The sequence below is a fragment of the Papio anubis genome, chromosome 9 (genome assembly GCF_008728515.1).
Source record: "Papio anubis isolate 15944 chromosome 9, Panubis1.0, whole genome shotgun sequence".
Lineage (NCBI taxonomy): Eukaryota > Metazoa > Chordata > Mammalia > Primates > Cercopithecidae > Papio > Papio anubis.
Genome location: NC_044984.1, coordinates 20,321,200 through 20,335,280, shown reverse-complemented (window position 1 = coordinate 20,335,280; position 14,081 = coordinate 20,321,200). Strand labels below are relative to the sequence as shown.

Here is a 14,081-nt window from a genome sequence, read left to right as displayed (position 1 = left end):
CCTCTCGTCACTGCTCATGCTTGCCTAGCTACCCATTCTAGCACGTGGAAGCCTAACTCACTCAGGTTACTCAAGGGTACCTATGATTTCATGTACACACTGAGAAAGGTTAAGATAAACGTAGTCACCAAAATTTTACTGTTGGTACCTCTAATTACAGTAATTTAGTTATTCTCATTATTTTTTTCCAAAGTAGTTGTGCGAAACCAGAGAATACACTCAGTAAGCTCCCTGGCAGTAAGGCATTCTCAACCTTAATGTATTTGATTCCTTACTGAGCTGCAAATACCAACCTAACTAAGGAAATAATGCTGAATTTGTCTAAATGCTTCCCTTTCATAAGAAATTTAATGAATAAACTTTAGAATAAAATCTACAATTAATATCTGATGTATCCACATAGTAACCTTTGTGTTATAGAGTGTTATAGAGTCACTCTATTTTAATCCCTAGCACCAGAGGTTGTTGGGTTACTATTCATAAGTCCTCTTGTTTAATTCCTGGGAATTGTATGCTACCATAACCAATGTCCTTGAACATCATATGCACTCATTAAATTGTGTTAACACGGGCTGGGTGCGGTGGTTCACGCCTGTAATCCCAGCACTTTGGGAGGCCGAGGCGGGTGGATCACCTGAGGTTGGGCGTTCAAGACCAGCCTGACCAACATGGAGAAACCCCATCTCTACTAAAAATACAGAATTAGCCAGGCATGGTGGCGCATGCCTGTAATCCTAACTACTCGGGAGGCTGAGGCAGGAGAATAGCTTGAACCCGGGAGGCGGAGGTTGCAGTGAGCTGAGATCGCGCCATTGCACTCCAGCCTGGGCAAAAAGAGTGAAACTTCGTCTCAAAAAAAAAAAAAAAGTTGTTAACACTAGAAAGAGAGATGGGGGAGTTGAAATAAATTATAATGTTAAATAACAAACACATATATGTAATATTTATAAACCTAAATATAATGTTGATATTATAAATTATGGCATATTATAAACTACATATTATGTTATATATATTTATATTATATATAGACGGGATATGCAATAAAACTGTAGACTATTGTGGGAAATTTTTCAAATAAGTTTGAGAGATTATAATTTAATTATACCTTATTCAATTTGAAATACTGGGTTTGAGTCCACTTTGAAAGAAGGACCAATAATTGAACATCACAAATATAAATCTATATATTCACCTATTTATTTCAATATGTAATTCATGACATAAAATGTATTATAAATATATTTGTCTGCCTCTATACACTCATGACCACTACCACTTACCACCACCAATGAAAGCCTCTACAATTTGGTAATCTAAGACACACTTCATATAGGGAAATTTTAACATAGAAAGGTAAGTCAATGAGTCAAATTTCCACTTAGATTGAAATGCTTACTTTTCCTATTTTTTTAAAAGTACAAGTTGAGTGCCTTTAGAAATGGCATAACGCAGCATGATGGCAGTTTATCTGAATTAATGCTACTTCCATAGGTTCCTAACTCAAAGTCAGGGAAAAGCAGATATTCTATGTGGGGAAAAGAAAGAAAGATCAGACTGTTACTGTGTCTATATAGAAAGAAGTAGACATAAGAGACTCCATTTTGTTCTGTATTTGAGATGCTGTTAATCTGTGACCCCACCCCCAACCCTGTCCTTGCAAGAGACATGTGCTGTGGTGACTCAAGGTTTAACTAATTTAGGACTGTGCAGGGTGTGCTTTGTTAAACAAGTGCCTGAAGGCAGCATGCTTGTTAAAAGTCATTACCATTCTCTTAATCTCAAGTACCCAGGGATACATACACTGCGGAAGTTTGCAGGGACCTCTGCCTAGGAAAGCTAGGTATTGTCCAAGGTTTCTCCCCATGTGATAGTCTGAAATATGGCCTCGTGGGAAGGGAAAGACCTGATCGTCCCCCAGCCTGACACTTGTGAAAGGTCTGTGCTGAGGAGGATTAGTATAAGAGGAAAGAAGGCCTCTGGGCAGTTGAGATAGAGAAAAGCATCTGTCTCCTGCCTGTCCCTGGGCAATGGAACGTCTCGGTGTAAAACCCGATTGTATGTTCTATTTACTGAGATAGGAGAAAATCGCCTTAGGGCTGAAGATGGGGCGTGCTAGTGGCAATGCTGCTCTTTATGCGCTAAAAAGGTTTATGGAGTTGTTTGCATATGCATATCAAGGCACAGCACTTTTCCTTAAACTTATTCATGTCACAGAGATCTTTATTCATATGTCTTTCTGCTGACCTTCTCCCTGCTATGATCCCATTGTCCTGCCACTTCCCCTTTTCCGAGATGGTAAAGATAATGATCAATAAATACTGAGGGAACTCAGAGACCGGTGCCGGCGTGGGTCCTTTGTATGCTGAGCGCCGGTCTCCTGGGCCCACTTTTTCTTTCTCTATACTTTGTCTCTGTGTCTCGTTTCTTCTCTCAAGTCTCTCGTTCCACCTAAGGAGAAATGCCCACAGGTGTGGAGGGGCAGGCCACCCCTTCATTCTATGAGAATCTGACTCAAAGCAAAGCATTTCATCTCCTGTCCAACATTGCAGCTGCTATCAAAAAAAGTGTATCATACACATAAACCTCTGCCAGAAATGTCCAATTTATTAAACAAAGGAAATAATTCCTATACAGCAAATAGTTTCCAGACGTCTGTGGTCTTTTAACTGAAGACACGATTAATAGAACACAAGTTGTTTTGCAATACCCTGCATAAAAACACGATTGAGGTTTGCTGAAAGCCACTTAAACAGAATAAAGGGCATATACATTTAACAGAAGCTCACTGCTGCTAACACACAATGAAACTCTCATGGATACAAAGTGGTTTTATATTTTTAAATAGCTTCTTAGAACCAGCAAGCACAACAAACAATGGACTTTAAAAAATATTTTGACTGAGTCAGGAGCAGGATTTTCTTTGTTTTTAAAACAGCATCCTATCATTTCAGAAATCTACTGCAAAAAGGAATTGCTTAACACGAGTACTTACAATTACTAATTTGCTTAACAGGGGTACTTACAACTGCTAATTTTTTTTCTTTCTTTCTTTCTTTTTTTAAATTTGAGACGGAGTCTTGCCCTGTCGCCTAGGCTGGAGTGCAGTGGCGCAGTCTCGGCTCACTGCAACCTCCCCCTCCTGGGTTCAAGTGATTCTCCTGCCTCAGCCTCCTGAAGAGCTGGGATTACAGGCATGTGCCACCACGCCCAGCCGAGTTTTGTATTTTTAGTAGAGACAGGGTTTCATCATGTTGGTCAGGCTGGTGTCGAACTCCTGACCTCGTGATCTGCCCACCTCGGCCTCCCAAAGTGCTGGGATTACGGGTGTGAACCACCACGCCCAGCCCAATTACTGATTTTCTAATGTTAAGAATAATAACTTTATTATTAGCTGTTTACAATTTACTGAGGTTCAAACTTCTGTTTTCTCCTTTGTTCTTAAACCTGTGCCACTGAGATATAGGTCCCAAAATGATTTTTTTATGCTTTAAAATAAAAATCTACAGTAAAAACATTTCATTTTAAAAGATACCATATTTTTATTATGGGACCTTAGTACTGTATATAAAACAATCTTTTGACAATGTATATGTCCTGGCAACAAACATCAGATACACAGACCATATATTCACACTGGAAATGAAAAAGGCAGTGTTAAATTATACAGGAAATCTCTAGAACATAAAACAATAACTATAGAGTTACATCGTCCTCTAAAGGGGCAAGTAATTCAGTGGCTCTCTCTTTAAAACCTCTACTGCATTCCTCTTGCCATATGTATTGGATCCCACGTTGGTAGATGAGAGAATGGTACCAAAGTTGTTGCTGGAACGAACTAAAAAATTTGCCAGGCGCTGCGTTGCACACGTGGCAGTGTTGCATATCCGCTTTTCCACCTGATGACTGGTGACATGGAACAAATGTGAAAAGTTAGAGCCTTACTATTTTAGTTGGATCCAGCCACGTGACGTCAAATATCTCGTATTGATGAAAACTAAAGAAACAATTTTCACAAAAGTAACTCAACTTTGCGAACACCTAGATGACTGAGTTGGTTTTTTTGTTTGTTTGTTTGTTTTTGTTTTTGTTTTTTTTTGAGACAGAGTCTTGCTCTGTCGCCCAGGCTGGAGTGCAGTGGCGCGATCTCAGCTCACTGCAAGCTGAGTGAGCTTCACCCCATTCTCCTGCCTCAGCCTCCCGAATAGCCGGGATTACAGGTGCCCGCCACCACACCAGGCTAATTTTTTGTATTTTTAGTAGAGACGGGGTTTCACCGTGTTAGCCAGGATGGTCTCGATCTCCTGACCTCGTGATCCGCCTGCCTCGGCCTCCCAAAGTGCTGGGATTACAGGCGTGAGCCACGGTGCCCGGCCTAAATTGCTTTTCTAAAAAACACTTTTCACCTAAATATACTATTCAGCATATATAAGATTCTATCTAAAGCAATCTTTAGGATGGAAAAAGATGTCTAAAATGGTTAATAAAAGGCATTACCTCCCCGGTTTCAGGCATTTTTTTCTCATTGACTACCTGGACAGGTAACATATCAGCTAGTAACAAACATTAAAGTAGTTGACCACTTACAGGCACATATACACATGGAAATTCTTGACTTTAAGAGAGTTTAAACAGAGATGACAATAAGCCAAAGTATAACTCTTAAATTGCCTCTCTTTTAAATTGTCGCTCCAGAGTTTTAAAAATGGCTTTAAAGTGCTTCCCTGCTCTCAGCTCTTAACATTCATCTGTGGAAGTCTGTGAGCTCCTGCAGGGAGATCCTAGTGATTACATCTTGGCATCTATGTAATTACATTTTTAACTATCCTTTGATTACCTGCCAGGCAGATACTTACAAGGGAGTGTAAGAAAGTTGGTGGGAAAGTATGTGATCCTTTTATCCTATTTCATACATTTACAAATTGAAAAAATCTCTAATGAGATGATTAAATTTTATGAGGAAAATTACACTGAATAATATTAGTTTTATTTTTGAAAAGAATTTTAAATTTGACACATTTTCCACATATATTTTCCTAACTTTCTGTGAGATACGTAGAATAGTACATGATTTAACATCTCAGCATGATAAATCATACTCCCTTTAACAAATGTTCAAACATACTCATTTCAGGCAACACATTAAAAAGCAATTTGAAGACTGTTTTACAAGATTTCTAATAATTCAAAGTTAAAGATTGTTAGACTAACACCAAAATAATTTAATAATAAGTAATATTATATTACATATTAACCTATTTCTAAGAGAAGTTTCTCTCATAATAAACAAACAAGCATCTATAAAATCATAATGGACTGGGTTCTGTGGCTAACTCTTATAATCCCAGAACTTTGGAAGACTGAGGCAGGAGGAAGGCTTAAGCCCAGGAGTTTGACACCAGCCTGCGCAACATAGGGAGACCCTTTCCCTATAAAATAAAGATAAAACAATTAGCTGTGTATGGTGGCAGGTGCCTGTGGTCCCAACTACTTGGGAGACTGAGGTGGGAGGATCACCTGAGCCCAGAAGGTCAAGGCTACAGTGAGCCATGATTGTACCACTGTACTCCAGCAGCCTGGGTGACACACAGAGAGATCCTGTCTCAAAATAAAATTTAGAAAAAGAGGGTAAATGTGCTGAGTAAATTTCCATATCTATTGAAAGAAAGTATTAAGATATAAACAGATATAGTAGGAAATACTACTGATTTTCCTATCATCATTCAGTTATTCTGCTTATCAGAAACTTCATGTCATTTTAAAAGTTATTTTTATCCAATAAAAATCAAATAGAAAATTAGAGTCAGTTCTGAGAAGAACACCCTGTAAACTAAATAAGTCTTGAAATGACAAAAAACATGATTCTTGCTATTTATTATACATAGGTGCTATAGAAATCTTTGCATACTGCTATGGGCTTCCAAGAAAAACGATCTCAAAGGAAAACAAAGACAAGATGATGATCATTCTAATGGGAAGAGTTCTAATATGACAATGCACACTCTTTACAAAGGTAAACTTAATTCTCCTTGGTGTTAAAGAGTGTGTAAGTTCAGTGCCATAAGACTGTATGGAGCAAAACTGATTTAGGCACAAACAAATCCTCACTATATTATTTATGACTTATGCACAGATTTGAACTTAGTAATCCTTTAAATTAATGGAGAATTACAATATTAAAGTTTCAGTTTGAAAATTGTAACTACTCTTAAAAGTTTTACCTGACATAATTTTTAGACTTCCTTAATTACCATTTAAATGTCAGGAAACCTTTCATACAAAGACTTCCCAGGAAATCCTGACGTACATGCTCCCTATTGAAAGTAATTTTAAAAAGTATTAAGTTTATAGCAGCTTAGAAGTAATATGAAGATTAACTTTTTATAAATCTGCTTCACTCACAGAATAGCTAGCTAACAATACAGAATAAATCCCCCAACAGCAAATGACTTTTTAACTAGTTCTTTTATGTTTCACATCTTAAAAACATTAATTTGCTCCTGATTGTTTCTATACATTTCCATTTCCACAAGATGTAAAAGTTTTGAATATTTCCAGAGACATTTGAGGAAAATAAAAATCTAAGTAAATATACAAAAAGAATTACACTTGGTACAAAAATATATGCTTTACTTAAGTTCCTCTGGTTTGTTTCAGTATCAGGTTAATACAGGAGAAATTACTATCTTTTGATTTTTTTCTGCTTCATGTTCTGGCTTTGCCCCTCTAAGTTCCAAGACCATATTTCTCTTGGAAATATGCTGGAAACTAAATATGTAACTGGAATTATCCATTCTTGTCTGTCAGAAGTTCCATCAAAGATATTTATTTGCCACTGGTGTTATTCTTTAAAGAACACAGAATTCAAGCAACAATGGAATAACTGAAGGTACTGTTCTTAAGCATGATATAGTCAGAAATTTAAGGCTGTTAGTCATTTGACAGTATTTAATTCTAATTTTCCCACACTTTACAGAAGAAATAGGATCTTAAAGTTACCAACCTTTCAATGGGTGTAGCTTTCAGATGGTTTAATGCAAGAGAGAGCACGATGAGAAATACTTGCAGCTTCAGAATGCACATTGCTTCTCAAATTTTCTGCAAAGAATAATCCAGCACTGAAATCAAGAGATTTCTTACAGTTCTAATTGATGTAATTTTAAATTAGAGCCTAGTTTTTAAAAGAAACATCTTTTTAAAACATAATTTAGAAGGATCAAAATTTTTATTGATTTAGTCCCTAATACTGTCTACTTTTCAAGTAATTTTGAGATTTTTACTTTCCCAATTTCCTTATCTAAACAATCTGAACATTTATATTGTAATATGTTCTCCCTTTAGCCTTCTTTGAAATAAACCATGAATTTAACACCAAGTGTACATTTTTCTAAATAAATAAAACTTTCCCAGAAATAGGAAATTCTTTACCTTTTAATGTTTCAACGTCAGCAATATCAGCAAATGCCTCTGACAGAAAGAAAGCTTCAAGAAAAGAGCCCAAGCTTGTATCCACTGGAATATTTACCCCCTCATTTGCTAACTAGTAATCTAGCTCTTATATACCCCTCACACTTTTCTCAGCTCTGACATCAGGCAGCTCAGAGAGCCTTGTCATTAATTTCCATCCCTATAGATAGAAAGTACCTCACAGACAGCAGAAGCAGATGGGTCGTTATTACATTAACTCATCAGCAAATATTAACGTAGCAAATACAGAGTGTCCTTGTGCAGTTAATGGTGTGTCATACACAGCCGAAGTTTGAATTTGCCATCTTTGTAAGACACAAGTGAATTTTCAAGAATTAAGTGTATCTTATGGTAAGGAACTGATAGAAGGTGGTAAGGATAACAACAAATGTGCATATATGCAAATAAAGAAATCACAGACTTTTGGTATATCTAAACCCAAGTGACCTCAATGGCTGAATCCTATGAAGCTTCAGAAGTAAATGGAGATATTAGGGGAAGGTGTATAAAAAGGGCATAAAAGAGAAATCAAAAGTCATTTACAATGAGGTGAGGGGAGATTTAAAAGCATAAGAGTAATGGAAGACCTACTCCGTGGTAGGGATTATTCTAGGTACCAGAGATATGACAGGGAACAAAACAAGATTAGAATGAACAACTGCTACATAACCAAATGAATAAAAAAAATTCATTTGTTGGCACTTACATAGAGATCCATAAGTATATGTAGTCAAGTAGTTTTTGGATGACTTTTTCCATTCATTCTTACACAGAAATTTGCAATTATTTTGAAAGAACAGATTTGTTTCCCTGTAGCTTCATGAGAACATTATGAATGGCTTGACTCAGTACTTTGTACTTTGTCTTTTAAAATGACTTAGTTTTTAAATCTTTCTCCAAATTGCTCTTTTTTTTTTTTTTTTTTTTTTTTTTTTTTTTTTCTTTTTTTTTTTTTTGAGACAGAGTTTCCTTCTTTGTTGCCCAGGCTGGAGTGCAAAGGTACGATCTCAGCTCACCGTAACCTCCGTCTCCCGGGTTCAAGTCATTCTCCTGCCTCAGCCTACAGAGTAGCTGGGATTACAGGCATGCTCCACCATGCCCAGCTAATTTTGTATTTTTAGTGGAGACGGGGTTTCTCCATGTTGGTCAGGCTGGTCTCGAACTCCCGATCTCAGGTGATCTACCCGCTTCGGCCTCCCAAAGTGCTGGGATTACAGGCGTGAGCCACTGCATGCGGCCTCTTTTTTTGTATTTCTAAATTATATTTGTTATCTTAGTTATTAATATAGCAACTTAATGTCATGTAAAGCAAATAAATTTCAATTGTCAGTGAAAATGTGCATGCCTGTGTAATCTTAAAAAAATTAAAGTTCTCAAACTAGAAACATTAGTTCATTGATTTCACATACTTATTGAAAGTGTAGTAACATAGTCTGAAGGTGTTTGGTAGAGATTTCAGGAGGAAAGAAACAAACTTGTTTAGAATCCATGTTCTAATTATTCAATGATTCTACAATTTTAATATTTTCTGTGAAATTTACTGATATTCCAAAATAAAAAAAAAACACACACAAAATAAAATCAAAAGATTTGGAATGATAATGCATTTCCGTAAGAAGATAGTGTACTTAATAAGGTGAATATGAGGTAGGAGGAAGGACTAGACTCCAGAGGCAGGGCTTGATCACCAGACCAAATTGAGAACTAGCTAAAACAGGGCCAATGGAAAGCACGCCCCCTAGTGTGCCATGTCAGTTTACCATTGCTGTAGTAACACCCAGGAGTTACTGCTTCTTTCCACCGCAATGACTGGATGACCCCAAAGTTACTACCACTTCCCTTGAAATTTCTGCCTAAACCACCCCTTAATCTGCATGCAGTTAAAAGTGGGTGCAAATATGACTGCAAAACCGCCCTAAGCTGCTACTCTCTGCATAAGGGGTACCCCTGCCCTGAATGGCTTATATTATCATTATTGTATATTATATATTATATTATCACAGAGTCATAAATGCCAGAACCATAACATTGCCTCTTCAACAAAGCTGTTTTCTTCTACCTCTAACTTGCCCCTGAATTCTTTCATGAACAAAGCCAAGAACCCTTGAGGGCTAAGCCCCACTTTGGGGCTCACCTGTCCTGTGTTAAATACAGTGATGTAGAAAGCATTCGAGGGCCAGTGACACTAAAAAAGGTTCAGCATCAAACATCTAGTTAATGCTGAATCCTGGACCAAAGCCTAGCTTTCTGACTCATGGTCTAGTGTTCATTTAGACAAAAATACTTGCCTATTACCTACATTGTTGTTTATTCTATTTTCATAACCTTTTTTTTTCTCTAAGATGTTAAGGGTGCCAAACATAACATTCAAAATGGATCCTCTCTTACGCTAAGAGAGGGTACGTAGGCAAAATGTTCTATCTAAGGAAAGAACAGGAAGACCTGGTATTTTATAAGGACTACCATATATGTCAGGCACAGTCATAGAATTGATATGTAATATCTCACTTCATCTTTGCACCTCTACGGTGGTTATCATTTGCCCTAATTTATAAATAATGAAACTGAGATTCAAAGAATATAAGCGACTTGCTTAAGGTTACAGAGCTACTCAGGGGCAGAGTGAAAGACAAATTCTCATCCGTCCGTTCCAGGATATTTGTTTCTTTGTTAAAAAGGATCTATATTTTCGTATTCTAAATTGCTAATTGCTTTCTCTAAGTTGTATATCTTGTTATAACACCTTGAATGATTTTGTTATAGCCAGATGGGACCTTATGCTGGTCTCATATAATGTTTAGTAAAATCAACATGTATCCCAATCTCAAATAGCTTCAGAGTTTACATGCTCCCTACAGCACTAATGAAAGTGAAGGTGGCATGTGGATATTTAGATTATCTTTACAAGGGCATAAGCTCCTTTCTAAAGGACAAGCATCACTGTCACTTATCTTGGTATATCCCCTCTAGCCTTGCTAAGACAAAGTGTGAATAAGGTGCTGGCAGCTTTTGCATCACCTGGGAGCTTATTAGAAATGCAGAATCCCAGGCCGCACCTTGGATCCACTCTACCAGAATCTGCATTTCAAAAATGATCTTTCCCCCGGGCGCGGTGGCTCACGCCTGTAATCCCAGCACTTTGGGAGGCCGAGGCGGGCGGATCACGAGGTCAGGAGATTGAGACCATCCTGCTAACACAGTGAAACCCCATCTCTACTAAAAATGCAAAAAAAAAAAAAAAAAAAAAAAAAATTAGCCGTGTGTTCTGGCAGGTGCCTGTAGTGCCAGCTACTCAGGAGGCTGAGGCAGGAGAATCGCTTGAACCCAGGAGGCAGAGCTTGCAGTGAGCCAAGGATCGCGCCACTGCACTCCAGCCTGGGCGAAAGAGTAAGACTCCGTCTCAAAACAAACAAACAAACAAAAAAACCGAAACAAAAATGATCTTCCCTTAGTGATTGCGTGCACACTACAGTTGAGAAAAACTGTCCCGTAATACATTCCATTTATTTATGGATTCAGTAAGTATTTACTGAGGATCTACTCTGTGGTAGGAGTTACTCTAGGTACAAGAAATATGACAGTGAAAGAAACACATTCCTGTTCTCACGCAGCTTATAGTCTGTAGAAGAAACAGAGTAAGCAAGTGAACAGTAAATGTGCAATTACAAATAGTAAGCGCTGCGGAGAAAAAAAAAAAATATGGCAGAGTTAGAAAAAAAAATAGTGACATTTATGCTGAATTGCAAAGCCTAAGAGCTAACGGAAGAGTGATGGGGAAGTATTCAAGAGCAGAAAAAGCATATGCCAGTTCTAGTGAATGAAGGCAAAAGCGGCATGATGCTGGAGATCCAAGCAGGAACCTGCAGGTGTAGGGCTCTGAAGGTTGTGTTAAGGATCTTGGATTTATTCAGATGACAATTTGAAGCTCCTGAAGAAGTCTAAGCAGGGGTATAAAATGTTCTGCTTTGCATCTTTAAAACATCAGTCTGGATGTGGAATAATATGTGATACCTCACTTCATCTTCACACCTCTACGGTGATTATCATCTGCTGTAATTTATAGATAGTGAAACTGAGATTCAAAGAATATAAACGACTCGCTTAAGGTGAAAGAGGTACTCAAGGGCAGAGTGAAAGACAAATTCTCCTCTGCCTGTCCCAGGATATTTGTGGAATGAATTAGAGGGTGGCAAGGGTAAAAACAGGAAATCTATTAGCAGACAATGTCAGTGAGATGATGAGGCATTAGACCAGGGTGGTTGCTGAGGAGTTAGAGAAATAAATGACTCCAAGTCATATTCATAATCATAACATGCTTTGACAATGACGTAAAGAAAGGGAACAAATGAGAAGAGATTGACGATAAACATGAATGTCAGGTTAGGATATAATTCATAATATGTATTAATGGGCTTCTTCCTATCAAATTTTAAAAGTAAAAGATGCTTTATCTATCATTTAAAAAATAATTTTTATGTTTTATCAAATTTGTATGTGTTCAAATGGTATTAGAAGACTACTAATAATCACAGCAGTCCCTTGCCTTAATCTGCCCACCCATAAATTTTGCTCTCCACAGGCACTCAATTTTAACTATTTTAGCTGTTTCTACATTTCAAAAATATTTACTTCTCTGGTCTCTCTTGATTTATTAAATTTACATTTTATATGTTGATATCCCATATTAGAGGACGAAAATTCAGCTCTCCTCACTTTTCTTCTCTACCACCATCCTAAAATAGTTTACTAGATTTTTTGAATTATATCAATATTAGATGTACATCTTTTTTCTACTTACATTTTAAAGTGTTTCTTGTGGGAACTTTCAAATGTGTATAAAATTAGAACAATTATCAACAAATGATCTATCTTGCTCACTCTATATTCCTACCTACTTTCCTCCCACCTCCCACTTTTATTTAAAACAAATCCTAGAGATCACATAATTTTAACTGTACATTTTCTAGTGTTATAAAAGATAAGGACATTTTATAGAACAGAGCTATAAAACCATTATCCCATCTACACATACAATTTACAGGAATTCCTTAATGTAAATAAATAATTCATTCAGCATTCACATTTTCCAGTTGTTTACAAATAAAAATTTAACTGGTTTGTTGGATTCAGGATCTAAAGAAGATTGCATTTGGTTGCTCTTTGTGACTCTTTAATTTATAATTGTCTGTCCTTTATTCTTCTTATTGTTGATATTTTAAAAATGGGGGCATTTGTTGTGTAGAATTTCCCACATCCTGGATTTTGCTGATGGCATATGTGTGGTATCATTTAACATGTTCCTTTCTCATTTGCATTTGCATTTCCTCTATACTTGTAGTTTGATCTAGAGGCTTGATATGATTCAGCTTCCATTATTTTGGTAAGATATGTCTCATGTGATGTTGTTTATTTCCTATTGCATTATATCGAGGGACATATAATATCTTTTATGAGGCTAAGAATGATCAGTGAGTTCAGACAGCAAGCAAGTTGTTCATTCTGAGTTCTCTATCAGCCTTTCACTTACTGGTTTTTAGCAATCTTTGATGATAATTGCCTGAAATACTTTTTATTAGGGGTTGAAAGATAGTGCTAGTCTAATTCTGTCATTCCTTTGTCATTTAGTGGTTGAAATTCTTCAATAAAAGAGAACATCTCATGTTAACTATTTGATTACCTTGAGGTAGTTTTAAATGAAAGGCAAGATATATGATTTTTCTTTCTTCTTTTTTGAAATATACTTTACTATATATGTATTTTGATTTCCTTTATCTTTTTCGTATTAAAATTATCCCACGTTGGATCAATAGGAATCCCTTCCAGTTGCCTTCTATGTCTTGCTGACACTGTCTCAGTACTTTGATAGCTTTATTAATTTCTGATGAATGGCATGATTTTATGACAGCCTAAATGCTGATTACTATTGAACCGAGTAATATGCTATGAGTATTTTCCTTTCTGATATAACCTTTTGTTTTTCATCTAATTAACATTTTTCGATTGTTCAGTTTTAGATTTGCAAATTGTCTCACAGAATGATAAAATATGATATGACCACCCTTCATATGATAATATTTCTTTCTTATTTCCAACTTTCCCTCTCACTGCCCATTCTCATGGAAATCTCTCTCCTATGGCCTCTGACCTCCTCCTTTTCTCCAAACTGATTGCTCTTTTAGGGTTGCCGCCCAGTTGTTTTTATCTGTTTGTTTTTGTACTGAGAAATACTCCCACCATTCTTCCATTTTCAATATACTGTTCTTGTTTTCTTGATTTACATCCTTATTTTGATGGAACATATACTGCAGTAGCTTCCTGAGAATGGACACATGAAAGACTGAGACCTTTTGTTTCTGAGCATAGTTCTAAACACATTATTTTTACTCAGAATTATAAAGGCATTATTTCATTGTATTCTAATCACTAATGTGGCTACAAAGAAAAGCAGTTTTTGATTTTTTGTATTTCATTGCTTAAAACCTCTCTGTAGAAGTCCTTAGGATCTTTTCTGTATTCCTGATATGTTTAAATTCATGATGATATGCTTTGGTGTGGATCTTTTTTTATTGACTGAGCTGGAAACTCAGTGTACCTTTTAATAAGTAAATTTGTGT

At 36.6% G+C, this 14,081-nt stretch overlaps 1 protein-coding gene across 1 annotated transcript; it reads right to left on the bottom strand.

Moving 5' to 3' along the window:
* Positions 1 to 3,517: 3,517 nt before the first annotated feature.
* On the bottom strand, positions 3,518 to 7,565 carry IAPP (islet amyloid polypeptide). Its single transcript, XM_017945716.3, has 3 exons — positions 7,429 to 7,565; positions 7,004 to 7,098; positions 3,518 to 3,906 (listed from the first exon to the last, which is right to left on the bottom strand). The coding sequence occupies exons 2-3, from the start codon at positions 7,081 to 7,083 to the stop codon at positions 3,717 to 3,719; spliced, it is 270 nt and encodes an 89-aa protein (XP_017801205.1). The 5' UTR covers positions 7,084 to 7,098; positions 7,429 to 7,565; the 3' UTR covers positions 3,518 to 3,716.
* Between the last annotated feature and the right edge of the window lie 6,516 nt (positions 7,566 to 14,081).

What these genes read in the sequence shown, in the direction of transcription:
- IAPP (XM_017945716.3), bottom strand. Translation starts at nt 7,083, where the DNA reads ATGTGCATTCTGAAGCTGCAAGTATTTCTCATCGTGCTCTCTCTTGCA. An exon ending in AAAGCTACACCCATTGAAAG is followed by an intron (nt 3,907 to 7,003) that starts GTTGGTAACTTT and finishes CCATGTCACCAG; the next exon opens with TCATCAGGTGGAAAAGCGGA.